At 48.1% G+C, this 24,850-nt stretch overlaps 1 protein-coding gene across 7 annotated transcripts in view; it reads right to left on the reverse strand.

Moving 5' to 3' along the window:
- Positions 1 to 24,850, reverse strand: part of LOC130204222 (nck-associated protein 5-like) — a 99,819-nt gene that overhangs the window by 9,416 nt on the left and 65,553 nt on the right. For 5 of the 7 annotated variants that reach the window (XM_056430768.1, XM_056430769.1, XM_056430771.1 and 2 more), the window contains 11 exons: positions 21,717 to 21,807; positions 19,278 to 19,427; positions 15,709 to 15,777; positions 14,132 to 14,170; positions 13,917 to 14,036; positions 9,113 to 9,217; positions 8,137 to 8,328; positions 4,486 to 8,030; positions 4,084 to 4,189; positions 3,327 to 3,414; positions 620 to 901 (listed from right to left, as the gene is read on the reverse strand). In XM_056430768.1, coding sequence (XP_056286743.1) covers positions 620 to 901; positions 3,327 to 3,414; positions 4,084 to 4,189; positions 4,486 to 8,030; positions 8,137 to 8,328; positions 9,113 to 9,217; positions 13,917 to 14,036; positions 14,132 to 14,170; positions 15,709 to 15,777; positions 19,278 to 19,427; positions 21,717 to 21,807 — 4,787 coding nt within the window. Of the gene's footprint in view, positions 1 to 619; positions 1,007 to 3,326; positions 3,415 to 4,083; positions 4,190 to 4,485; positions 8,031 to 8,136; positions 8,329 to 9,112; positions 9,218 to 13,916; positions 14,037 to 14,131; positions 14,171 to 15,708; positions 15,778 to 19,277; positions 19,428 to 21,716; positions 21,808 to 23,871; positions 24,264 to 24,850 lie in introns of those variants that run through there. The other 2 variants (XM_056430770.1, XM_056430774.1) reach the window with 2 other exon arrangements.

The following is a 24,850-nucleotide window of genomic DNA, read 5'->3' on the forward strand; positions in this document are numbered from 1 at the left end:
GGAGCTGCATCATGGTTACAGAGCTCCATGTGAGACTCCTGCTTCATAAAAGAGCTTTTTTTTTACCTTCTTCTTGTTATTAGGAAGCAACCGACAGCCGCCGCTCCTTCTCTTGTGATTCTAGTGATGAAAGGATGCGTGGAGGAGGGCTGAAACATTACGACGAAGAGGAACAGAGGCTCTCTTAATCAACTCCAAGACTCGGCAGTCGGGTCTCAAATTGCCCGAGGTGAGCTGTAGGCAGAAAACCCCGGACGCCGCCGCCCCGCGGGCCGGCGTGGCTTTAATCAGCCGTCTGATTGCATCCCACACAACCGCCTCTCCACTGAGCGCCGCCCCGGAGAGGCAGGGGAAGGCGCTTTATGATCTCAGGTCGGTGCACGTCTGATTGTTAGTAGACGGCAGGGTCGGTGCGTTAGCTTCAAAATTAGGCACGGCAAACAAGGTTCTTCCTCTCATCGGAGGCTAATAAACGACGGCTTCCTCTCGTCCGGCGGCCTGGAGGGAAACGCTCCTCCTTGGCGTCGATTGAGAAAATCAAAAGGATCTCCTTCGCATAAACCTGGAGCTAAAAATGCAACGTTCGCATTTGAATATATAGAGAAAGTTCTCGACTTACCCGAAGCTGCTAATGTGGGCAGGCGGCTCTGGGCGTCCCTGAAGGTCACAATGGGGTCGGACAGGGAGTGGCCCACGCTGGGCGGGGCGTGCGTGCGGGCGTTTGGGAGGGAAGGCACTTTCACATCAGGTAGTGAGGGGTCTGGGCGAGGAGACGGAGGCTCCAGATCGCCTGGGCTGGACTCAGATTTGGGGAGGTGGCGACCGCCGGCTCGGGTGACGGAATCGGGGAGGGGGAAGGTGCCGATCCCGCTGTCCAGGGTCCTCATCTGACAGCCGGAGCCTAAAGGTGACAGGGAGAGGAAGGAGTGTGACGTCTGGGAGGAGCACGGGGGAAGGAGGGCTCGGATTCACATGCAGCGGAAAGGGTTGTGAGTAAAGACGGCGTCTGGAGCGGGTTCGGTAACACGGAGGGGGGGAGGAGAAAAGAAACAGGTCAGATTATCCTTGCAAAAGCGAAAAAGGGTTTTTAGTGTTTCATCTTAGTTCAAATTCAAATGAGACATTAGGTGTTTTCCCCCCCTGTTGCATGTGCATTCCACTCCTCTGGAGTGAAAACCTCTTAAAAAGCAGACCGGGGGAGAGATGGATCGATACCCGCCGGCTCTGCTCAGCTGTTAGAGCTACAACGCTCATCACGAGCGCTTCTCTCTGGGATCTGTCGGCTTTCAGTTTCAGGTTTACGGTGGAGTCTTAAGCTTCCACTTCTGATCCGGCTGCCATTCTGTCTCTTTAATGCTCATTAGCAAGGCACTAAAGTCACACCTGCATCCTCCTCTGGATGCCAGGAGCCCAGTCGGTTTACTTTTTATCCCACTGGCTGCAGACATTCATCACCACTGTGAAAACGAGTCCTCGGTATTTGGACGGGCACAGTCACCGCGTGTGGACAGATGGCCTTTTTTTAAATTTATAACATTTTTATTTATTAATCTTTCAACCAGCTGTCTCTCTTTCAGATTAAGACCTCCACAATACAAAGCAATCAAAATCAGATGATGAAGCTTTACAATATCTGAGAGGAAGGAGTCTTTGCAGGTGCGTCGTACCTGCAGGTGTCAACATTAGTGTGTATACGAGCGTGTGAATACACACATGCCTCTGTGTGTGTGTGTGTGAGAAAAGACAAAAGGTGGAGAGAGCCGTAGATTACACAGCGGTATAATTGAATGCCGTGCACAATGCCCCCGAAACCCAAACCGGAACACTGTGCGCGGTAATTCTGTCCAGAGGCAACAACAACAACAACAACAACAACTGGACAACAATGTCATTTTTCATCACTTCTCCACTCAGCCTCCGGGGGGCCGGCCGTGTGAATCGGGCTCTGTGCGATGCGGGGGAGTCGAAGCCGTCGTCTCCAAAATGAAAATGCGATGATAACTCAACACTACCTGCAGCTGTGTCGCAATAGAGCCTTTTCTGGGGGGGGGGGGGGGGGAAACAGTCCAAAGTAAGTTTGAAAGCCAGAAGCATCAGCAGGCAGTGAAATAATTGCCAAATCATTGGTATTGATCAACGCCGCTGTCACACCCCTGCAGATGCATTAGGCTCATTCCGCGCTACCGGCCGGTCAAAAAGTTATTTATTGTCCTTTTTACAAGAGGAAATACGACCCCGAGGGAAGTCCCGCTAATACACAATAACTGACCGCCGCACGGTGAACTTCAAAGTCCACGTTCGCCGCCGCTCGCATTAAAAATGTGGCGGCCGTAAAACTATTTATATGATTGATGCGTTCGTCTGGCCTGCGGATGCTGCGCTTTGGAGATATGTGGCATTAAAGCAGCTGAAAACCTCTACGAAATATTTAGTTCACGCTGTCTAGAAGTGCAGAGCTGGCGGAATTAAAAAGAAAAAAGTCATCGTGTTCAGCGGGAATACAGCGGCAATTCATTTGACATCATTTCCAAAGCTTAGCCCAAACTATTTATGTTCTGATCAGTTATTTATCGGGAAAAATGTGAAATCTTAAAGCAAGAAGTGAAGCTGAGAGCCAGTTTCTGGTTCTGTGGGGATGATTAAGTCCATCTGATGTTTTCATTCACCAACATAAGAATACTCTGGATATAAAAAGCCACATGTCCAACTTTTAGTGAAATATGATATCAAGATATTGATTATAACTCTTTAAAGAAACTCAAAATGTTATTTTAAACTATTAAAATAAACACCCAGAGTGAGTTAAGTAAAGTAGCCAGAACTTTTGGACCAATGCATTGCTTCTAGTCTCGTCCCAGCTTACGCATTGTTTGATGCATCTCTTGTTCTTCTCACTTTCTTAGCTGCTCAGGCATTGCAACGATATCACCCGGTTGCACATCAATCACCTGATTGTCAACCAGTTTTTATTTATTTATCTATCTATTGGTTCCCCAGCTGCTGCTGCCTTTCCCCCACAGTGATGCTAGTGAGAGGGAATTAGCTGGCGGAGGAATTGAGTTGTCAATCACAGCCGTAAGAACACTAGAACGTGTGAACGCTCCGCTGCACCGGCACATTCCTGACGGTTACTGACAGCTCACTTGGGAAAAAGAAGAAGAATGAGTAACCACTGGTGAATAAAACGCTTAAAACAGACGAACATTTGGCGAAAAAGTAGCAAAAAGTCATATCGCACGCAAAATGCGAGCATTGTTTTGGTTTTTTTGACACTTAATCATTCATTCACATCACATACGAGAGTTATTTTTGGTGTGAAAGCTTACCGAGCATGTGGTCTTGGCACGCCGCGTCCGGGATGCGCCCCGCTTCGTTTTCAGGCCTCAGGTGGATCTTCTGACTCATTAAAAGGGTCTAGAATGTAAAAAAATAGTGATTTCAGTAAGCAGACAAGCTATAAATCACATTACACTGGAGATAACGTGTATGTTCCCTTATCTAACTTGTATCCGTTATATACGTCTTCCTTTAGAGGTAACGTATCACTTATTGTACCTTCACATTCATGTATTTTCTGATTTTTGTGTTTAAAGAAGTACGTCAATGGTACTTTAATTGGTGTATTTTTTTAAGTGGTTTTGGTGTGGTAAGAGAGCCGGAGCCTGTAGGTCACACAGCGCTCCTCTTTTGTTGTATTTCTGTGGGGAGAAGATAGAGGCGGCTTGGAGGAGGGTTTTAAATGGCTCTTTTGTCAAATAGAGTGCCTGTGATAACCGAGCTGCTCCATGTTATCACAACCCCACATCGTCTGGATTAAACGTCCCGCATTACGCAGCCAGATTCTCTTTGTGCGATTCTCTCCCGCCCCTTATACTTTTTTATTATTTTCTTTATGGCCGTCTTGCTCCTCCTCTCCAGCTCTCGGGGCAGTGCGTCGTTTTTTTTTGTTTGACGGACGGATAATAAAAGAGTAAATCCACAAGGTTATCATTTTATGGCCTTTTGAGACCTGAGGACTGTCTCAGCAGCAGCAGCATCGCGGGTGTAATAAAGTCAGCCACGTTGGCGTGTTGGCTCACTCACGGCCGTATCTGCACACGTCTCCATATCTCCCTTGGCGTCGCCGTGTTTCTTGGGGGTGGAGATCCCGGGCGGCGACGCGGCCACACAGTTGCCCTTCACGGCGTTCCTGGCAAGAAAACGAGATTAGATCTTGATTTATTTATTTTTTTACGTCTGTGCGCCGCCGTGGAATGCTCCACAACCTCTGAGATTCAACTGCGAGGATACCGATCTGTCAAGCTGAGATTTCAAAATGTGAGATCTTTAGAGATCCGACCATGCGTCCGAACGCCGGTCCGGGAGTCGTAACTCAAACTGACAGGTGCCGCTGCCTCGTGTTTATTTATCAGTTCATGTTTAATTTAACAGAACAACCCATTTGTTTAGTTTTTTAAACGGTCGGACGTAATCAGAGGATTTTACCTGCCGAGCAGCTCCTTCACGAACTGGTCTTTGCCGATGAAGGCCGTGGTGCACTGGATCTGACTGGCGATCTGACCCATCTGGTTGTTGCAGTGGTCCATGATGGAGCTCAGCTTGTGGTTCATCTCCGACAGGTTCTGCACCTCCTGGCCGTCCCTCTGCTGGTTGTCGTTCTTCTTCTTCTCCTTCTTCTTGTTCATCTGTTTGCCTCCGAGCACCGATCCGATCTTCGACTCTTTCTTCTCCTCTTTCCCCTTCGGAGGTTCGGCTTTCTTCCCGCCCGGCGCCGGAAGTTTGCTCTTACGGAGGCCGAACCAGTTGGCCAGGGAGGGGCCCGTCTTCTGCTTGGTCTCGCTGGCGGCGACTTTCTCCTGCTCTTGACATTTATGCAGATTCTCCTCGATCCCCATCATGACCTTCTCCTCGATGGTGCAGGCCGTCGGGCCGGTTTTCTTCTCCTCCGTGTCCGGAGAGTCCTCCTGGGTCTGGACTTCCCTGCCGAGGTCCGGCTCGCCGGCGCTGGTTTCGAGGCCTCCCGTCTCTCGCGCTGGATTTTCCGAGCGATAGACACACGAGGACGGGCGATGAAACTGCGGATGGGAGGCGACTTTCGCGGTCTTGCGAATATTGTTCAAGCCGATCCTATCGCCGATGGGTAGGCTCCGGGCCTCTTTGTGAGAAGGGGAGGTGACGGCCTGCAGCCCGTCGCCTTTGGAGCCTGACCTAGAAGTTCTCTCAGGGAGGAGGTTGTGGCTGTTTGACCCCGTCATGCCTCCGTAGTGGCTCAGCCTGGTCCTGGGCGGGTGGACGGGGCTCTCCGCCGACCCGACACTCCCTACCTCTGATGACGTCTGCCTCGACAAAGAGTTTCCCCTTTCGCCCGAGTTGGTGATGATCTGCGTTCGGGTCTTCCCCGGTCCATCCAGGGAATTGATGTTGGGTTTCTCAATGTAGTTGGCGCTGAAGCTCTGGCTCCTCGCTTTGGCGCCGTTCATCCCCAAGGCCGGCTTCAGATGAGGTTTCGTAGTTACAGATATGGATCTGGAGAAAAGCTGACTACTCCTTTTCCCTTTATCGTAAACCTCTTCCTCCTCTGGCAACGCGGCGGCGTGCACTTCGTCTTCCAGCAGCCGACTCTGGACGTCACCTTTCCCCTCTGCGACAGACATCTCGGGCGGTGAATCGATACCGTTCACCGGCTGCGAGCCGTCACACTGAGTCGAAGCATTTAGAGTCACGGTCTCCTTGGAGACGGAGTTGATATGATCTTTCTCTTGCTTGCCTGGTATAGAAGGACTATTTTTATGGCTCGGGGGAGATTTTAAAAACGCTTTAAACCCCATGGGGATGCGAGTCTTTGAGGCTTTGTCCGCGGCGTTGGGGGATACCACGGCTGAGGCGGGGGGGCTGACCACCGCGTTGCCATTTTGGGGTTCTGTTTTACCTTGAGGGGTGTCCTGAAGCGATACAGGCAAACTAATGGACATCTTCTGCACCGTCAGATGGACATTATCGTGGGTTGATCCTCTTTTGCTTGACCCTCTGAGGGCGCTGTAGGGAGGAGGGACATTCTTTGAGCTTTTAGGTGCATTTTCAGATTCAAGAGCACACCCTGAGTTTGCAGAAGGGAGGTAGTCTTTCGTGGTCATCCTCTTGGAAGTGCCTTTAGTCGTTGTCTGAGTGTTGGCGGGGGACTTTTGAAGGTGCTGACTGGTTTTCTCAACCAGTTTCTGAGGTGCAAGTGCAGTCCCGTAGCCTGCATCCAGGTCTAAAAGGTCTTTATCCTTGATGGGTAGCGTACTTTGCATATTTGGTACAAGTGACGTGTGGTAACTCGGGGGAGGGGCCCTCACAGTGGTCGGCGTGGAGGTTTGAGCCGCCCATGTTTTATGTGCTTGAGGCGACCCTTCGTAATTTGGTCTGATCAGTAAGGAGGTGGTGCGGCCCGGAGGAGGGGGAGGAGAAGGGGACCTGAGTTTAGTTTTGCCGGTTTCACAGTGTTTGTCTCTGGTTGGCTGTTCGCCGTTGTCGGCATACTCCAGGTGCCTCCTCGACAGGTGTGGGGAACCGGAGGAGGGGCCCTTGCTGCATTCGGCCCTGCTGGGGAGCTTGGAGTTCCCTGCCTTTGGGCTCTGGGAGCAGCTTCCCGCTGCTTTGATGAACCTGGACATTTTAACTGCAGGAGAGGTGGGGGACTTCTCCTGACCAGAGGTTCCTGAGTTTCCACCGCTACCCGGTTCAGCGGAAGAGCCCTTGGACCTCAGCGGGGATCCGAGAGGTTTGTTTCGACCGGGTATCTTTGAACCGCTCGACTTCGGAGCGGGGTCGTTCGCGGAGAGGATGGATTGGCTTTTGTTGAGCCGGTTGGCTGGTGGTTTGATTAGTTTCCTTTGTGGCGTCAGCTGCATCGACAGCCTCTCCTCACTGCCCTCCCTGCTATTGCTTGTTTTGCCCGACCTCATTTGATATTCAGACGGCTTCTCCGGAGATTCGAGAACGGTGTAGTTTCTCGCATTTGCTGATTTCTGCCTCGTTGGCCTCTCGCGGGGCAGCAGTTCCGTGTAATTGGCAATTACCTCGCTACTTTGGATGTCACTTACAGGCCCGGCTGTGAGCTTCTGAGCGCAAAGTTCAATAGGCTCTCCTTCGGCATCAAATATTTTAGAAATGCTCTCCTCTGACTGAGTGCACGTGGCCCCTTTGGGCTCCTTAATGAGGCCGAAGGGCCTCGGCCTCCCGTCTGCAGACTGGGTGTGTCCCTGCTCTCTTCGCAAGCACTGCAGTGCGAGCAGCTTGGCGGCGTCTCGCGAAACCCTCTCGGAGTCCCTCTCCGCTCGCTGGCCGAAGGACGTCCGGATGCCGCCGGCCTCGGAGTTCAGTTCCTCTGGGTCGTCCGCGTCAGAGAGCGGGTTCGGACCCTCCGGGTCGGAAGGGACGAAGCGCAGCGAGGAGGGTTTAGAAAACGCCGACGTCCTCGCTCCCTCGGGGAGAAAACTGTTGATGAAGCTCAGGAGCTTCTCGGGGCGCTCTTTTGAGTCACAGCCGGACGGGTGTCTGGAAGCCACCGGACCCGAGCTGCCGTCCCCTCCCCCGCCGCCGTCCTGTAGCCCCTCCCAGCTGCACAAGCTGTCCGATATGCTCCGAGAGAGCCTCTTGCAGTAAAACCAGCTGTCCTTGGTGGGGACGTCAACCCCTCGACTGGAATGTGGCAATTCATCATCTGCATCGTCAGAATCGTAAGAGAACCTCTTGCCCCCGACGGCTAGAGTTCTGCCCACGTGGGTGGGCTTGGACACCCCTTTACTGCCACTCTTTATACCCAGGGAGTAGATGCCCTCGTTGGAGTTCATGCAGTCTTTGTCGGCCGACTTGGAGACCTTGGACGACACGGAGGAGCTCCTGTGTCTCCTCCTCTGGAGCTTCCTCAGCCCCTCCAGGATGTTGCTCTCCTTGCGCCTGGTGGGCGGCGCCTCCTCCGGCGGGGCGCAGATGCTACTCGGCGCCGACGAACCCAAACTCAGCCTCTTCTCCCAGGTCAGAGACGCCTACGGGGGCAAAGAGGAGGATATTAAAACAAGGCCTCAGAACAACCAGGGATCTGTAGAAGCTACTGTACCGCTACAGCTGCTACGGAGCGAGAAGGGTTTTTACCATTTTCCCACAGGAGCGTCCATCGTTCCAGGTGTAGGAGCCGCTGGAGAACTCGCTGCAGGCGCTCGACAGGGACAACTCGCTGCTGCTGCAGCTGCTGCGTGGGTACACGGGCCCCGCCGGCACCGTCAGACTCAGCTGGCTCAGACACTTGGCCACCGGCAGACCCGCCTTCCCGTTCAACTGCGCCTCCTACGAGAGGGAGGAAAGAGACGCGGCGTTCACAATGTTTTAAATGTCAGAGCGTTTGATGCGCGGGTTGTCGGGTGGCGATGCTTGTCTAATTGCTACCTCGCTGTTAATTTGCGATGAAAGATATTTAACAAAGACTTGACAGACCAATCAAACGCCTAAAACGCTCCGGCGATGCACTTTTCAAACTCAATTTAAAAATATTAACGACATTCCTGTGTGCAGTGATCGGCGCCCGGCAGATGTTTCTCTAATTGGCGTCTCGCCGCAGAGGCATTTGCATATGTCTCCCTATGCAAAAGGTATTTTACTCTCCTACGCGAGACAAGAAATAAGATAGTTCACTCATCACTTGTGCGTCCCGACTCATGCAACCTATTTGAAAAGAGATGATTTATGAATCGATAATTATCGTTTCATTTTCTCCCTCCTCTTCCGCTCTCAACGATACACATTGGGGTTTATCAGATGGCATTCTCAGAGGGCCAAAAGGGTACAATAACTCGTTTTCAGGCTTCGATGCATAATACATAAGATGACTAATGTTCCACGGTGTCCTATGGAGTCATTTTTTACTGATGGCGAGTCAATCGATGGGTTTTTCTGGTAATATGACAAGGATTTGTTCCTTTTAGTGCCGCGAACAGAGGAGGGGTCACGGCTTCATCCCGTCGCGTCTGTATTTTAATATTGCGTAATGATTTCTGGAGCGGGTTAAGCTACCTGGACGAACAGAGAAAAGAGAAACGCATTGCCTCCTGCACGTTTCTCCACGAAAGCTTACACTGAAGGGAGAGTCGGTGTTCCGGGAGAGCAGGAAGGCCTTGCTCCTCTCGGGCTCCAACAGCAAATCCGCCGCAGATAGATCCAGGATCCGAGAGTGGAGTTTCTGAAAGGCAGGAGGAAGGACACCAGATTTAAATCTCCACTGCGGGGATTTCAAGAGGTATAAATGACAGCAGAACGTGGGGAGGGCGGGGGGCGCTCTTCATCGCCGCCGTCTTCACGCTGTTTATTGCATTAAAAACAGATAAAAGTTATAAATGTCGATTTATTTTCCCAACATTTCAAAGTGTGACCATCAGCGTGAGCCCAGATTCAGAAGCTCAAAGTCACTAATGTCATCGGCCGGGAAAAAAAATGATGCGAAAAGGAAATAATTGCATCAGGGAGCGAGGGAACCCTTTGATTTGTTTTATTATTATTCATCCGCTAGTCTGCAGTCGCTTCTGGTATTTAACTCCTCCGCTTTAGGACGGATACGAAACCAAATACATCTCTACGTATTAATCTCAGAACTTAATTACGCTGGCTTCCCCGTGCTCAAATCAACTTAAACTGGGAACACAACACTTCCTGCTGAGGATAAAACTAATGCTCCCACTGGGAGTATAGGGACATATACATGTGTGTATCTCTGATATATTCCAGTTTTAGTTTGCAGCTTTTCTCATGCAGTGTGTACCTGCAGCAGCAGAATAAATAAATATATATAAATATATATATCTATAAATAAATATAAATAAATATATAAATAAATATATATATATATCAAGAAAAGTGCATGTTATAAATGTGAAAGACACCGTCTGCACATTTTCTTTTCAACATTTTAAAATCTAATAAAATCAATAAAATTCTCTGCTGACAGTTTCTATGACTTTTTTTCTGTAAGACGTTCTTAGAACGTTTCAGCCGGGAAAGAGAAATAAATAAAAAATGCTCCTGTTGACACAGAAACTTCAGTTTATTTTGTCTCTCCAGACCAAACAAACAACATCACTTTGCCTGCAGCCAGAACTCAAACATCCCACGTCTCTATATTCGAGTGAAGGAGACGTTTCACCTTCGGCGACCGGGTGCTACCGGCGCCATGGAAACCGGTCGATGCCCGCTCTCACTATTCTTAAAGCTCAGCTGACTCTTTAAAACCTGGTTTGATTCAGCTCAAAGCAACCGGAGAAGATTTCATTTGACATTTCCTTTTTACAGGTCACATGTTGTTTTTTAATATTACATTTATTTGCCTGCACCCAGAACATCACTCGTTAGTTTTCGAGTGTTTGTGAAGCTTCGCCGAAACGTTATTCTCTGGAAATTGACATTTGCCGCATCGCCGTGCCTCCACGCGGGGATGGGAGTGGCCGGGGTGTCACAGGAGGCTCTGATCTTATCGTAGGGTGCCGGGTTTCACCTCCTCAGCAACCTCATCAAGGATTCAGTCAATAGTGTCACAGGGGGGGGGGGGGGGGGGAGATGACGAGGCCGCGTGCACGTCTTGAACTCTCTCAAGGCCACGATGAAAGTCACGCAGACCGTCATACATCACAAAGACAATAACTGGTCGTCAACACCCGTCAGTCTCCGAGACAATGGGGGAGGCGTCGCGCGGCACGATGGAGGAGCATCAAAAGCTTTCCTTTGTCGTTTTTGAGCTCGGCGGCGATCATATTTCGAGACGAATGAAGATCAGCTCAGAATAGCAGCAATAAGCAGCTCCCAGACACACACATCGGGATTGAGTCCCGCTGTCAAAACACACACACACACAGCAGCGAGAGAGAAAAGACAAGACGCCCACCTGTGTGACCCGATCTATACGTCTGACTCATCACGAAGGCTTTTCCTAAAGCTGCAGCTGCACACGGCCCGTTAAACTACGGCAGGAAGTGAGACGGGCTGCAATGTGGGAGGTGAGACAGCTGGCCCAAAAATATCTAGAGGTCCGGTGCACAATTTTTTACCATAAAAAAAGGCACAGAATTTGGTTAAATTGGTCATTTTTTAACTAATATTTGCCTGAAGAAACGACAAATATCGTATATATTATATGTGGTGTTTTGGGGAATCGAACCAGTCGAGCTGAAAGCTTTCGCATCTGGTGTCGTGGTTTGTTATCAGAGAAAACTTAAGAGGCCCTCGGGGGACCGGAGAAGGTTTAATTACTGATAAGCAAAAAGGTCTGGACTGGAGCGAGATGGGAAACAGGACACTGGTGTGGGCGCGTGAGGCTCCGGGAGGCATGAAATGGTTTATATATATATTAACTATTATTATTATTACAATATTATTTATTATTATATTATCATTATAATTATATATTTTATTATTATTATAATTATATATATATATAATGATATGTATTTTTATATATATATATATATATATAAATATGTATATTTATAATATGCACAAAGAATCATGCAACTTTAAAGTGTTGTTTTGCATGATCCTTTTTTTTGCATGATATATATATATATATATATATATATATTATATATTTGCTTTACAATGCGTGCCCCTGGTTCACACAAGCAACATTTCTTAATTACCCACTGGAGGTCGTCCCAGTGCCCCGAGGTAATTATAGATGTGTTTAACAGCTCTCCCACACATGGAGAGCTCATAACGGCCACGCAGAACATCCGGAGCTGAGTGTTCACATGATGATTACTTCTCACGCTGAATCACCGGCTGATGGTTGGAACGCCGTTATTAGGCAACGAGCGGCGAGGAACAAGAACCGTCACGCTCTGCGAGGACGCTCGGCCCTCAAATCAACGGATGGATAATCTCGGGGAGGAGGAGGAAAAAGGGGAAAACGCATTACGCTTAATTCTCGTCTGCAGCTAGACTGCACCGCTCGGTCCCCGCGGTGATGTCATCAATACCCCCCCCCCCCCCTCCAGCCTTTATATTGCAGTTTCACTTGACAATGTTCCTGCCTGTCCAATAACGATGCTGCACGCCTCTGTAACTGACAGAGCTTTACAGCTCACCCAGAGATGTAGTATATATATTCCTAGTTTATTTTCTTTTTTACTCCTTCCTGCTCCTTCTTATTTTGCCCTCAGTTTTTCACCACCACCACCACCTCTTCCTCCTCCTCGTCTCTCTGCTATCTCATCTCTCTCCACTTTCACCCTCCTGTCCTTCCCTTCTTATCTACCCTTGCTTCCTCTCTTTTCAGCGTCTCCTCTTTCTCTCGTCTGCTCGTGTGGACCGACTGACAGCTCCCTTCTCCTCTCCTCTTTCCTCCACTAGTCTCCTCTCCTCTCTCCTTTCCCCTTCTCTCCTCTCACCTCATCTAGTCTTCTCTCTTTCTCATTTCCCCTCTCCTCTCGTCTCCTTTCCTTTCCTCTCCTCTCTGCTTTCCTCTAGTCTCCTCTTTCTCCTCCTCTCATCTAGTCTTCTCTCCTTTCTCCTCTCCTCTAGTCTCCTTTCCTTTCCTCCGATCTCTTCTCTTCTCCTTTCCTCTCCCCTCTCCTCTAGTGTCCTCTCCTTTCTCTTTTCTTCTCCTCTAGTCTGCTTTCCTTTTTCCTCTCTTTTGCTCTCTGCTCTCCTCTAGTCTCCTCTCCTTTCTCTTTCCCTCTTCTCTAGTCTCATTTCATTTCTCCTCTCTCCTCTCCTCTAGTCTCCTCTCCATTCTCTTTTCCTCTCCTCTAGTCTCATTTCCTTTCATTTCTCCTCTCCTTTCTCTTTCCCTCTTCTCTAGTCTCCTCTCCATTCTCTTTTCCTCTCCTCTAGTCTAATTTCCTTTCATTTCTCCTCTCTTTTGCTCTCTGCTCTCCTCTAGTCTCCTCTCCATTCTCTTTCCCTCTTCTCTAGTCTCATTTCATTTCTCCTCTCTTCTCTCCTCTAGTCTCCTCTCCATTCTCTTTTCCTCTCTAGTCTCATTTCCTTTCATTTCTCCTCTCTTTTGCTCTCTGCTCTCCTCTAGTCTCCTCTCCTTTCTCCTCTCTCCTCTCCTCTCCTTTGGCAGCTTGCTTCCCCCCCCCCCCTTATTGACAGCGTGGAACCCTGGAGTTTACACAATAATGTGGAAGCCTCCTTCCCAAAGTGACCTCCTGGCCCTGCGATGCTCCATCACAACAGAAGTGTAGAGCACACGGCGGCTGGTCTCATAATTACTCCTTGAGAATCCGGCTGGAACGCTCACGCCGACATTTTTCGGTAAATTGCCGTTTTTTTCCGAGGGAACCGACGAGAAGAACCGAGGCAATTTACCACCACTCGGAATAAGAGAACGTGGGGTTGGTGGAGAATATTAACGCAGCGTGATGTTTACAGAGGAGAGGTTGTTTCCGTGCTTCATAAAGCAGATTATTGTTCTCCAACTGCACTGAAAGCAAAACAAAACGCATATTTAAATTCTGATTGTGGCGGCAGTATTAATTTAATGTGGCAACATAGGGACTTTCTGTGTGTGTACATTTAAGATTGCCTTTGCAGAAGCTCTCCTAAACATGAAAATCATGAAAATAGGAGCATTAAAAGTGCACATATTCAACCTGGGGCTGAACCCCCGTGCACACAGACCTCTACTGAGTGCTTTAAGGCCGGCTCTTCTTTTATATTCACAACAGAAAACGGACTACGACAAAACCACTGCTTCTGTTGAGAGAGAGAATGATACGGATTGATGAAAGAGAGGAAGCGTGTTATTTATTTATTTGATGCATTCAGGGCTGTTTGCCGCCTTTATCTCCAGAGTAGTTTGATAACAATCCAGCTTTAAATGCTCTCGCTTCTGCCGTGTGACTGTGAGTAGTGGGTCAGGGGTGTCGGGCTCTGAGGGGCCAGCGTACCTGGAGGAGCAGGTCCGAGGCGGGCTTGATCCGCTGCTGGAACAGGACGCCCAGCGCCCGGTTCTGCTGCTCCAGGTCGAACACGCGAGTGCGCAGCTTCAGACATTCCTCCCTCAGGTCCTGGGGAGCAGCACAGGGAGCGTCAGCCGGACATCCGGAGTGATGAGGCATCGTTATTCCGACCGTGCGAGGTTATTTAATAAAAGGAAACAAACCTTCTGGGTGAGGAGCGCCTGCACGACTTGATTGGCGACCTTTAACGGACAGGAAAGAAAACAAGGCGTTACTCAGCTGTCGGATCTGCTCTTTTTGACCCTCGCAGGCCTCTGTAGACCAGCTCTCTGCACTGCTAACGCTGCACACATGGGATGAATCATTATGAGCTCACCCGATAGCACACAATATTACAGAGGTACAAGGTGTGTGTGTGCGTATTCCACACAAACACACACACACACACCTCTTTTACACTTCCTCCCGCTGGTAACCACAGCCCCAGACCGAGGCGTCTGGGCTCTGGCCTCGCTTGCAGCCGACACCCGCCCTGCGCTCCGGAGACCGCAACGCCGGCTCAGATTACGGCCCCATTGATTGCTCATTAATACGGCGTGAAGCCGCATCGGCTCCTTTTGAGCGCCCTCGCTCTCGTTTATCGAATAAGGCGAGACGGGAGTAAATAACGATGAAATGAGCCCGGCTCCCGCAGGTGCAGATCTGTGCAGAGCGGCGATCAAACGAAAACCCGGCGTAATGGGATCGGACGGAGGATTTTCTTCTCTGATTGTGATCTATGCACGACTTCCAAACAAGTAATTAAAGAACAGACGGGCTGACGTGCGGACCGGTAATCGCCAGGAAGCAGGCGTCGGCCTCACGGCTGTCCCGTGAGGTCATGACGAAGGCGCACGCCATCCTCCATCATCAAAACCGCCCTCCCTGCAACACCAGGAGAACAGTTGAGAGGCGAGGGGAGCGGAAAGGAGAGCGACTTTACCCCAAATGCTAACTCTAATAAAGCAATGGCACTAAACTCCTCCTCCCCGCCTCCATTTCTTTCTTCATCGCTTTCAATCTCCTTCCTCCTCCTCCTCTTCATTCCCCTCATGCAGCTCCCTAAACACTTATCCAGCTCTCGCCAGAAACCAGAGAAGGCCTTTTGTCATTAAACACTGTAAATGTAATATATAATGCTAATATTGACCAATGGATTTCCAGGACTTTTCCAAAACTTAAAACCAAATGTTCATAACCAAACTGAAACCTCGGTATAAAATTGAAAAATTTAGCAAATTACATGAACGTATGCCGGCTTATATTTTGAGCGTCTTTCTTTAAAAAACATTAATTATTACAAACGCCATGAACTCGAACTCAAATGAACATGTGCTTATGACAAATTTCCATGACTTTTCCAAAACTTTGACGATTTCAGTTTTTTCCAAGACTTTTCCAGGCCTAAAAATGACCATTTTAAAATTGCATGACTTTTCCAGGTTTTCCATGACCGTACGAACCCTGAATACGGTTCTCTGCTCGGTTAGCCTCTCTGCTAAAGCGAGCGGTGAGAGATATTAGTGCTGAAAATATGACACGGTCTTCTGAAATTAATTGTTAATAACGAATAATTCCCCTCAGCCTCCTTCGAGCTGCGTTGCAAGTAAATTGCCCCCGGCGTGCTCTGCAGGAGCTCATTAATACCGTAATCCTTAAGCTCAACAAAGTCAAACCGAACACATCGAACATGTCGTAAAAACATCTGGCGTGGAGATAAAAAAACCGTCTTCGCTCTCACCTCGTCCAGACAGCGCTCGTACTGCTCCCTCTGGCTCTCGTTCTCCACGGCCAGGGCAGAGTTCTTCTCCTGCAAAGACACACACACACACACACACACACACACACAATGAGGACTTTGGTTACAGGATGCAACGGGAAAAACAACAATGACGGAAATAGCGATCAAAGCAGCGGCGCCGCGGCTAACGGGAGAGAAAAGGTCAAACGTCAACGGCGAACCCGGGAAGGCCGATAAAAGATGTGCAGCGCAGCGCGGAGATAGAAGGTCACGGGGAGGGAGCTGTGATGCTGAACTTTGGGGGCGGCTGCCAGCCATTTGGAGATCGGACCTAATAAGAATATCTCCTCCGCGTTGCCGGGCGATGAGTCGGCGCCCTATTGATCTCTGGGAGTTTCCAATTTGGCCGAGGCAGGCGGCGTATTATGGGCTGTCAGCCGGCCTCGCTTCTCTCGCCCTCTGCCCTTTAGAGGGAACCACCGGCGCCTTGATGGGAACACGGGACACATAATTACAACCCAAAGCTTTCTAATTATGCTTAATAAGAAACAGACTCATTAAGGACTGACGCCTGATGGTGGGGCCAGATGTGTCTATATATATATATATAAATATATATATATATAAATAAATATATATATGAATAAATATATATAAAATCAATATTATTTATATATATAAATATATAAAATCAATATTATTTATATATATTTATATCAATATATGTATTTATATATATATAAATAAATATACATATATTTATATATATATAAATATTAGGGGTGGGCACGTTAACGTGTTAATCTTGCGTTAACGCATCAATTAATTAACGCCGACAATTATTTTATCGCGCGTTAACGCAGGTTTTATTATTTATTTTATTATTGTAAAAGTGTGTTGCTCACAGGCTTTTATTTTGTAAAAGTCTGCTACTGATTGCTGCGGAACCGGAAAAGAAAGTCATTCGCGGTTTAACAAACATGGAGAAGAGTACAGAGATTTTAAATGGCCATTTTCAATTTAAAGTTCTTAAAGACGGCGGAGTCGACAGAAACAAAGTCATATGTAACACTGCCAAGATGAATTGTCTTATCACCGGAGTACTTCCAGTCTTAAATATCATTTAAATGCTAAACACACCGTTGATGCCAGCAAATCATACAACAAACACACAGTGGAGCGAGGCTTCGGCAGACTCCGCTAGCTGCAGGGAGGAGATGAACCAAGGCAAGAGAAGCGAATCAATGCCACAGCGAAGTGGAGAGCTACTGCAGGCCGGTTAGTGAGGGGGACCAGACGTCCTCTTTCCCCAGACACGTCCTGTTTTTGAGACCTAAAAAATGCGTCCAGCAGGGATTCCAAAAACGTCGGGATTTTGCTTCGTCGGATATTTGTGTTTCTCTGGGTTTTCATAAACTAGTACTTACCCCTTACAAGTTTTGGAAATGGTATCTCCCTTACGTTCCACCTTCTTGCGTGAGCTGACAGAATAGAGAGCAGTCATTGGTCGACCGATCTCAGGGTTGCCAGATACACGATAATTATCCTCCAAATACAACCATTTTGAGCCTTTGGTACGATACTTCACCATCTCCAACCTGGCAACACGGAGCACCTCGCCGCCTCCACTAGTTCATTGTTGTTTGTGCGGCATGCTATAAACTACCAGCGCCGCCGCTCCCATAGCGCACTACGCGCTGTGCGTAGGGCACCAAGTTCTGAGGGTGCTCCACAAAATAGGCAACAAAAAAAATCCTCATAGTTATAATAATTATAATGCCGATATTATTTCAGTCTAGAAATATTAGGCACCTTTTAGGCATGTATATCACAAAACAGGCAGAACAAGAGAGATGTTTAATCACAGCAACATTTAAAATAGAAGTGCGCTATACACTACTTTTGAATTAATTATTGGATTTTGCGTATACAAATGCGATTAATCGTGATTAATCAGGAAAATCATGCGATTAATCGCGATTAAAATTTGTAATCGTTGCCCAGCCCTAATAAATATACATATATATAAATATATTCATACATGTATAAATATATATATATTATATTTATACATGTATATATATATATATATATATTAGACATCTGGTGTGTCTTGAACTAGAGGAATCCCATGTTTATTACCTTCTCATGCACCATATTCCTGTTATTAATAATCTAAATCGTCTTTCTCTGAAGTCAATCTGACGCTCCAAGTCTCCAGAGCGCCACTTAAGTGGTATTTCGTTACCTGACCCCTGAATGTTATTATATTCAGGATATATTATGTACTGCTTTAATGCTCAATGACACAAAAAGCCTTTTAGAAGGTTGACATGAGCATCTCAATGTCATCTGGGTTTATTAACGGTGGTATTATAACGGTCCTACAGCATTGTCCTCTGGAGGACCTTGACATAAACGAGTCTCTTGGCTAACAGACAAACACACACACACACACACAAAAAGACAGTTACATTTGTGAGTGGCCTGTTTTTGAGGGATTATTTACATTGTCCTCCCGCTGCCGTCAGGAGATTGGCCGCGAGCGAGGCCCAGTGCACACACTGATATTTGAACAGTCGGCTCGGGGTACAAAGGACCCAAGACGGAAAGAAACGGCCGTGTTTACCGCCACTGAACGTGTCGCTGTGGCGCCGGTTAGTGAATACAGGGAGCTGAATGGGAAGCTTCCTCCAACGTCTCCGGGTTAAAGGGCCAGTTGTCGGGATGACAAAGAGTACAACCACCGTCCAATCTATCCTCGTGAGGAGAAAGGAACCCAGAAAAACAAGAGCGGGGTCGGCGCTTACTTAGTGTCCTCGGCTTCCCGCCGGCGGTGCGTCCATCGGCGAGCGCCGGCACAATGGAATTAAATGGCGGGGTAACATTCCAGAAAGCCGTTTAATATGTAATGTTTGGGTGTTGTGCTCGGGGTCCTCGGGAGATGACTCACAGCGGAAGAGGAACGGGCGATTAGCCGGCACTTTGCTGTAATTAGGGTCTATTTTCTACCAGAGAGGCTCCGCTGTACCGTTCCACTCTTGTTCTTTACTTCTTTATACACGCGCACTTTGCTTCTCCGTGAGATGTGGGTGTGCCTCAGCATCTTTTAAATTATTGTGCACGATGGACGAAGAGGTAACGACTTTAAGCCACACCCCCTTCTCACGATGATGAAAAGGTCATTTGATTAACTCGCAGTCCTTTAATTGCAGAAGCGATGCGAGCCGATGTGTCCGGTGGCTTTGGTTAAAAACAACAACAACAACAGAAGCGCGGCTCGCTGAGGCTGCTCGACTCCCCGAGCGCAGAGGAAAACAAACCGAAGACGGAGTGAAGCCCGGAGCGCCCGCGGCGCCTCTCGCAGGACGACTATTGCGAAGGCGGCTTTGACGAGCTGTCACGCTCTCAGACGTTACGGAGCGAGGACTCTGACGACTGGCAGACGGGCTCGCCACGGAGGATCGCCGGCGGTGGCTGGAGGAGAAGATGAAGGAGAACGAGGAGGCAGGAAAGGAAGAAGAGAGAGAGAGAGAGAGGAAACGAAGAGGAGATGGGTCAGAAGTTACCTCCAGGGCCTGGAGGCGATCCAGAAGGGGCACGGTTTCGTTTCGGTCGTCTTCTGCTCGGCTGGCGTCGGGGTCGGCGTTCGGCGCGGGCCCCGCCTTCGACGGCGGCGGGGAGCCGCTCTGTTTCCGCACCTCCTCGGAGAGTTTATCCTATTAAAAAAACAAAGCCGAGGTCAGAGGAGGACGAGGGAACATTTGGTTGAGGAGATAAATAAAAAACAGCAGATGGGAAGAGAGCGCTCGGGAGGGACGCCGACAAAAAACAAAACAACGGGTAAAGAGCCGTGAAAGACAAGAATCAGACGACGTGGAGGGGGGGAGGATCAGATGGGCAGACGTCCCATAATCCCTCATCGTGTTGCACTTGTTCTGCAGCGAGTGGCCGTGACCTTGAGGGCTCTCATCCCGTCTGCATGAGGGGGATCCGTCTCTCTCCCTTTGTCTCTGCACGCCGTCTGAGGTAATTAACGCCGGCTAATAATAAGCCACTAATTAGACTTTTTGCCCGGCGGAAACCGCGGAAAGGAAAAGGACACAATGAGCTCCACGGGAAGAGAGATTATTCATCCAAGGAATCTTTTGGAGCCTAAAAAGTATCAACATACACCAAAATGTGTGAAAATAATTTTGGGGTTACTGCAATAGCATCTTCTGCTTTAAAACGAGTAAAATAAATACTCAAAAATGTCACATTAAATTGTTCCATGCGTTCTGCAGTGTGTCGCCGAAACCTGTCAGTTTAAATGTTAACTTTTCATTTGAATATGAATTTCAACAAAAGAACACAAATAAAAATTAAGTTTTAAATGAGGTGTTTAGATCTGTTTTTACAGTGTTTAAAGCCATTTAAAGACTTCTTCTTGGATTCGAGGACATTTACGTGTCGATTTCGTATTAATAGTTTATTAAGAGTTATTTTCTTACTGTCGGTCATGTTGTTTCTATGCCGGTGATGAAGCGACGCTCTCTCTTACTGAAACGAGTATTTCCTGTTGATGCATCGCGCTGCACACACACACTCTCTGTCTTTCCCTGCCGAGCTGAGGCAGATAGCAGTGGAAGCTGCAGACACCTGTGGTTAAAGTGGATGTGCAAAGCGGAGCCACGCTAATGGCCGTCTTCTTTTACACATCCAGAGATACTTATTCCTCCTCATAAGAGCTTCAGCTTCAGGGCCACTTTGTTTTCAGCCCTCCTCCTAAAACACACATCAGGTTTTCAATCCTACTCGATTTCCGTCGAGGCGATTCCTTTTCGGAAGGCGATTCCTTTTCAAAAGTCACGGTTCCAAAGCTCGCTTTTTGTTTCGAGACGGCTCGTCAGGCGGCGTTAAAAAAGGGCGAGGAGATAATCAGTCTGCAGGGGAAGAGGGGAGGAAACCTCGCCCCCCCGCTCTGCCCCTGCAGGACTTGTTTATTCCATAAAGGGAATGGAAGGAGACTTGATTTTGTCTAAAAGCAACCATCACAGTGACAAAGTCCACCTGATTAGCACATAGTAAAAATATTAATAATAAGAACTGCAGGTGAGGTCATTACTTTTGTAAAAATATGGTCATATCGCCCAAAAAACGCTGCTTTCATGGCTGGAAATCATCTTGCGGTCAAAGTTAGAGGGAAATATTACAGCAGGATATAGTTTAGAAGTGTATTATATTGTATTGTTAGATTATAATAAATAAACACAATCCTATATCTAGCAAGATAACATTGGTGCACCAAGAAAACTAGGATTTAGACAAATATATTAAATAAGAGCTGCAGAGAGCATCACATATAGTCATAACGCTGAGTTATTGGGGATTGAACCCTGTTGCTCGGGGAGTAGTAAATATTTACGAGTCATATTTTTATCGTGAAGCTTCTGCATCATTTTGTTTTCTTCCCGCGTGTCACTCGTTTTCTTTCCAGCCCCCCCCCCCTCTCTTTTATTTGCACTCATCACTCTTTATTCCCGTCTTTTATTCACAGTGATGAACGCACGTGGTAATTAACGGAGACTCTTTTTATTGCTCTCCTCCCCGGAGACACGTTGTCACCCGGCCGCCGCTTTAAGCAAACATCTCATCTTTGATAAAGAACCCTGTGATTCTCTGCCAAGAAAAATCACCAAACACACATGTGCGTGTTCTTTTTAGTTGTTTTGTTTTATCTACAGATGAATGCAACACATAAGTGGAAAGAGGAGCATATTTTTTTCCTGCCACAGTGAATAACTGTAAACACCTCCAGCTCCACACTGTGAAGCGAGACCCCCGTGCTTCAGTGTCTGTTCTCTTCCCGCTCGACCCCGGAGGCCGGTCCTCTTACATAACGGCGAAATAGCACTCGGCTGAAGAGCGAGACAGACAAAAGGATGCCGTATCTGAGTGAGGAGGGAATACGACTATATATATCACACATATGTCCCTCCAGCCTGGTTGAATGACCACTGATTTACCCGGTAGGCCTTCATGATGTCCAGCGGGTCCACGGCCGCCGGCTCCACGCCGCCCTGGTTCTGCAGCAGCGACCGCACCGTCTCTTCCATCCTGCACAGAGCACAGAACACGTCATGTGACATCGGGTTTTTTAAAGGCCGAGTTGGAGCCTTCAGATAACAACAACAAAAAGACAGATTATCCCAAATAACCCGAGCCCAGGACCGACCCGCCCGAGGACCTCTGGGTTCCGTCTTCGGGGGGAGGGCGCCGCCATAAACATCTAAAAAACGGGGTCCATTTTCAAGCAGTTTTTACAATTTGATTCTGTGTTTGTTGTTTTGAAATGAATCATTGCATCCATACATTTTGATTTGTTTTGTTTTACACTTTCACACACACACACACACTAATAATGAGAAGAGATTGGGACTGAATCACAAGGTGGATGAGGGTATTTCTTTCGGGGGGGATGAATCCGGACTTCTGCTCGGCTCCCGATGCGAGGAACCCTTTGTCCAAAAAGACGAGACGGAGTGCAAAAATATGCACACGCAGTACGTACTGAGTCATTGTTTGTGAGGTTGTGGGCGTGTCGGCTTATTTTAGTGCAATCACAGCAGCAAACAGCCAGCGAGCGACCTCGGCCCGCTCTAAACAAGCTGAGCGTCTGTTTTGTGCCGATAAACAAGGCGAGCTGCACGCAGAGCAGGGGGGAAGAGAGTTAACCCCTACATGCATTCACCTTCTGATTCTGTAAACAACAAGAGAGAGAGAGAGAGAGAGGATCTGGGACCCAGCTGGGATGATGTCAGCGTAAAGGAGACGATTAAATTTAATCAGGAGGATCTCGACAGAACAAAAGGCTTTGGGAATCATTTTGAATTTCATCACACTGGCTTCTTCTTCTTTTACTGGGAAATGAAACAGGACCAGGACCAAGACTAGGACCAGGACCAAGACCAGGACCAGGACCAAGACCAGGACCAGGACCAGGTCTCCTTCAAAAAAGGGGATTTGAAGTCTCAACAGGGATCAAATGCTTTTAAGAAGAGGAAAGAGTGAAGTTTTTCATGTGAGTCGCATTTCATTCACAAGGACAATCTCCTCCTCTTTCCTCCTGTTAGCTTAGCATAGCATAACGACTGTAAACGGAGGGAAACTTTGTCCAAATATTACAACGTCTGCCTCATGAGTAAAGACTTTATTTATCATTTTTGTTTCCTGTAACCTAAAAACAGAAATTCAATTTAATGCACGTTGTATATTCAGGTCAAATTCTCCTGGTGCACGGAGAGAAGATGGGAACATCTTTATTTGAAAGTATTTTGCTGATTTAGCACAGTATTTAGTGATTTAAATCACTCGAGTATAGCATGCATATGTTCCCTCCTTACGTAACGATGTCCGAGGCCCTGGCCGCACGCCGCTCGCTGCACCATCTGTCCGGGCTGAGCCATAAAGCTGTAATCAGGCCGCGAGCTGCTGACTGAACACTCAGAGGAGAGCAGGCGAGCTGGGGGCCGATTGCTCCACTTCCTGCTTTATATGCTGGCCTTAATCAGCACAAACCGATGGAGCCAAGAGGACGTGACACAGGCGGCTTTAAGGTCCGACACCGGGTCAAGGGCGAGCTGACGGAGGCGTGATCAGCCTGTGAGCGTAGGGGGGGTAGAGGGTGACCACCTACAGATACAGCCCCTAGTGTATTACAATGACATGCAGGTCACAGAGGTGAGCATCTGTTTTCCTAAAGGATAAATACCTGCCGATTTTGCACAAAACAACAACTCTGGTTCAAAGGAATTCACCGAGTCCTCCGTCTGAAGATATATATATATTTTTTTACTGCTCAATAAAAAAGGATTTTTCGCCCAATTTCTCAAATTCCTCAGCCTTGAAGGGCGGAGGACGCGCACACTCCACCGTCAGTTAAAGCGGTGATGATGGTTGCCACGGTGATCTCATGGAACAGGTCATGAATAACATGGACGTGAGCAGCGCGGATAAACATGTCACAGACTCGCCGTTGTTGGACTTTTTAAATTAAACGCATCGAGGGGCGAGGCAACCGATGGAGTCAAAGTCATTCTGATATGAATGAACGGCAACGTGTGCCAAACGAGCCACAGAGGCAGATTAAATGATATCAGGGTTTGCTTTCTGCAGCCATACCTGCTGAACTCCCCCGGGATGACCTCAATGACCTGCGTGGCAGGATGGTAAGGAGCACTTGCTTCCTCAAGGTGTGGCTGGAGGGGGGGGGGGCTGTGTTGAGGCACTCTGCCACACCTGAAAGGACCCTTTGTGGTGCTAAACAGCCACATGGAGCCGCAGCCCTCGGCCTCCTTATCAAAGTCACACAAAGCTCAGATGTGCAGCTTCTCACAGGACAGAATTTGGCACTTTTGACGGCGGGAAAAAGAGCCCCGAGAGACTTTGAGGTTCAGCGGTGAGGGGGGGGGGACAGAAAGGTCCACTTGGAGAGAAGATGCTGGAAGAGAAATCTTCTAAAGAACACTTCATCCACTCCAGAGCGACTCCACGCTTCTCCCTCTGAGGTGAACCTGCAGGATTAGTGAGCAGCTCATGCAGCAACAACACAAACAACAACCATTTGGACAATTACCTCCCAGTAATCACCATCGATGGTGCACCGATTACTAATACCAGCTGATAGCGCGATCGAACAGCTCTCCTTCGCCATCAGAGCAATGATTATTTATAATAAGATGAATAATTATGACGTGATTCCAAAAGCTTGACAAAAAACTACTTTTAAGTAATCAAATCTGAGCGGTAAATGCTTCTGAGAACAGAATGGGACAAGCGTCCAGCGAAACATCCCGTAAAATAAACAGTGTAATTTGTCAGAGGGCTAAATTCAGCCTCCTGAAACTCATTTATATGTGAGGGGGACTCCGCTAAAAGCCCAAGATGGATGGATTATACCTCTCAGATGACAGAGCATTACTTTACATAAAACACACAGTCCTGCTCAGAGTGATAGTGTGATTAATCTCAAAAGTGCTCGCCGAGGACTTATCGAAAAACATCGTTCGGGGGAGGAGAGAGGGAAGGAAGCAAGGACGAGTGTGAGCGTGTTGAGGGCACTTCCTCCGACCCGCGCTGCATTTAAAACGTGGCGTCCGTC

Source organism: Pseudoliparis swirei, chromosome 14 (assembly GCF_029220125.1).
Source record: "Pseudoliparis swirei isolate HS2019 ecotype Mariana Trench chromosome 14, NWPU_hadal_v1, whole genome shotgun sequence".
In the NCBI taxonomy this organism is placed as follows: domain Eukaryota; kingdom Metazoa; phylum Chordata; class Actinopteri; order Perciformes; family Liparidae; genus Pseudoliparis; species Pseudoliparis swirei.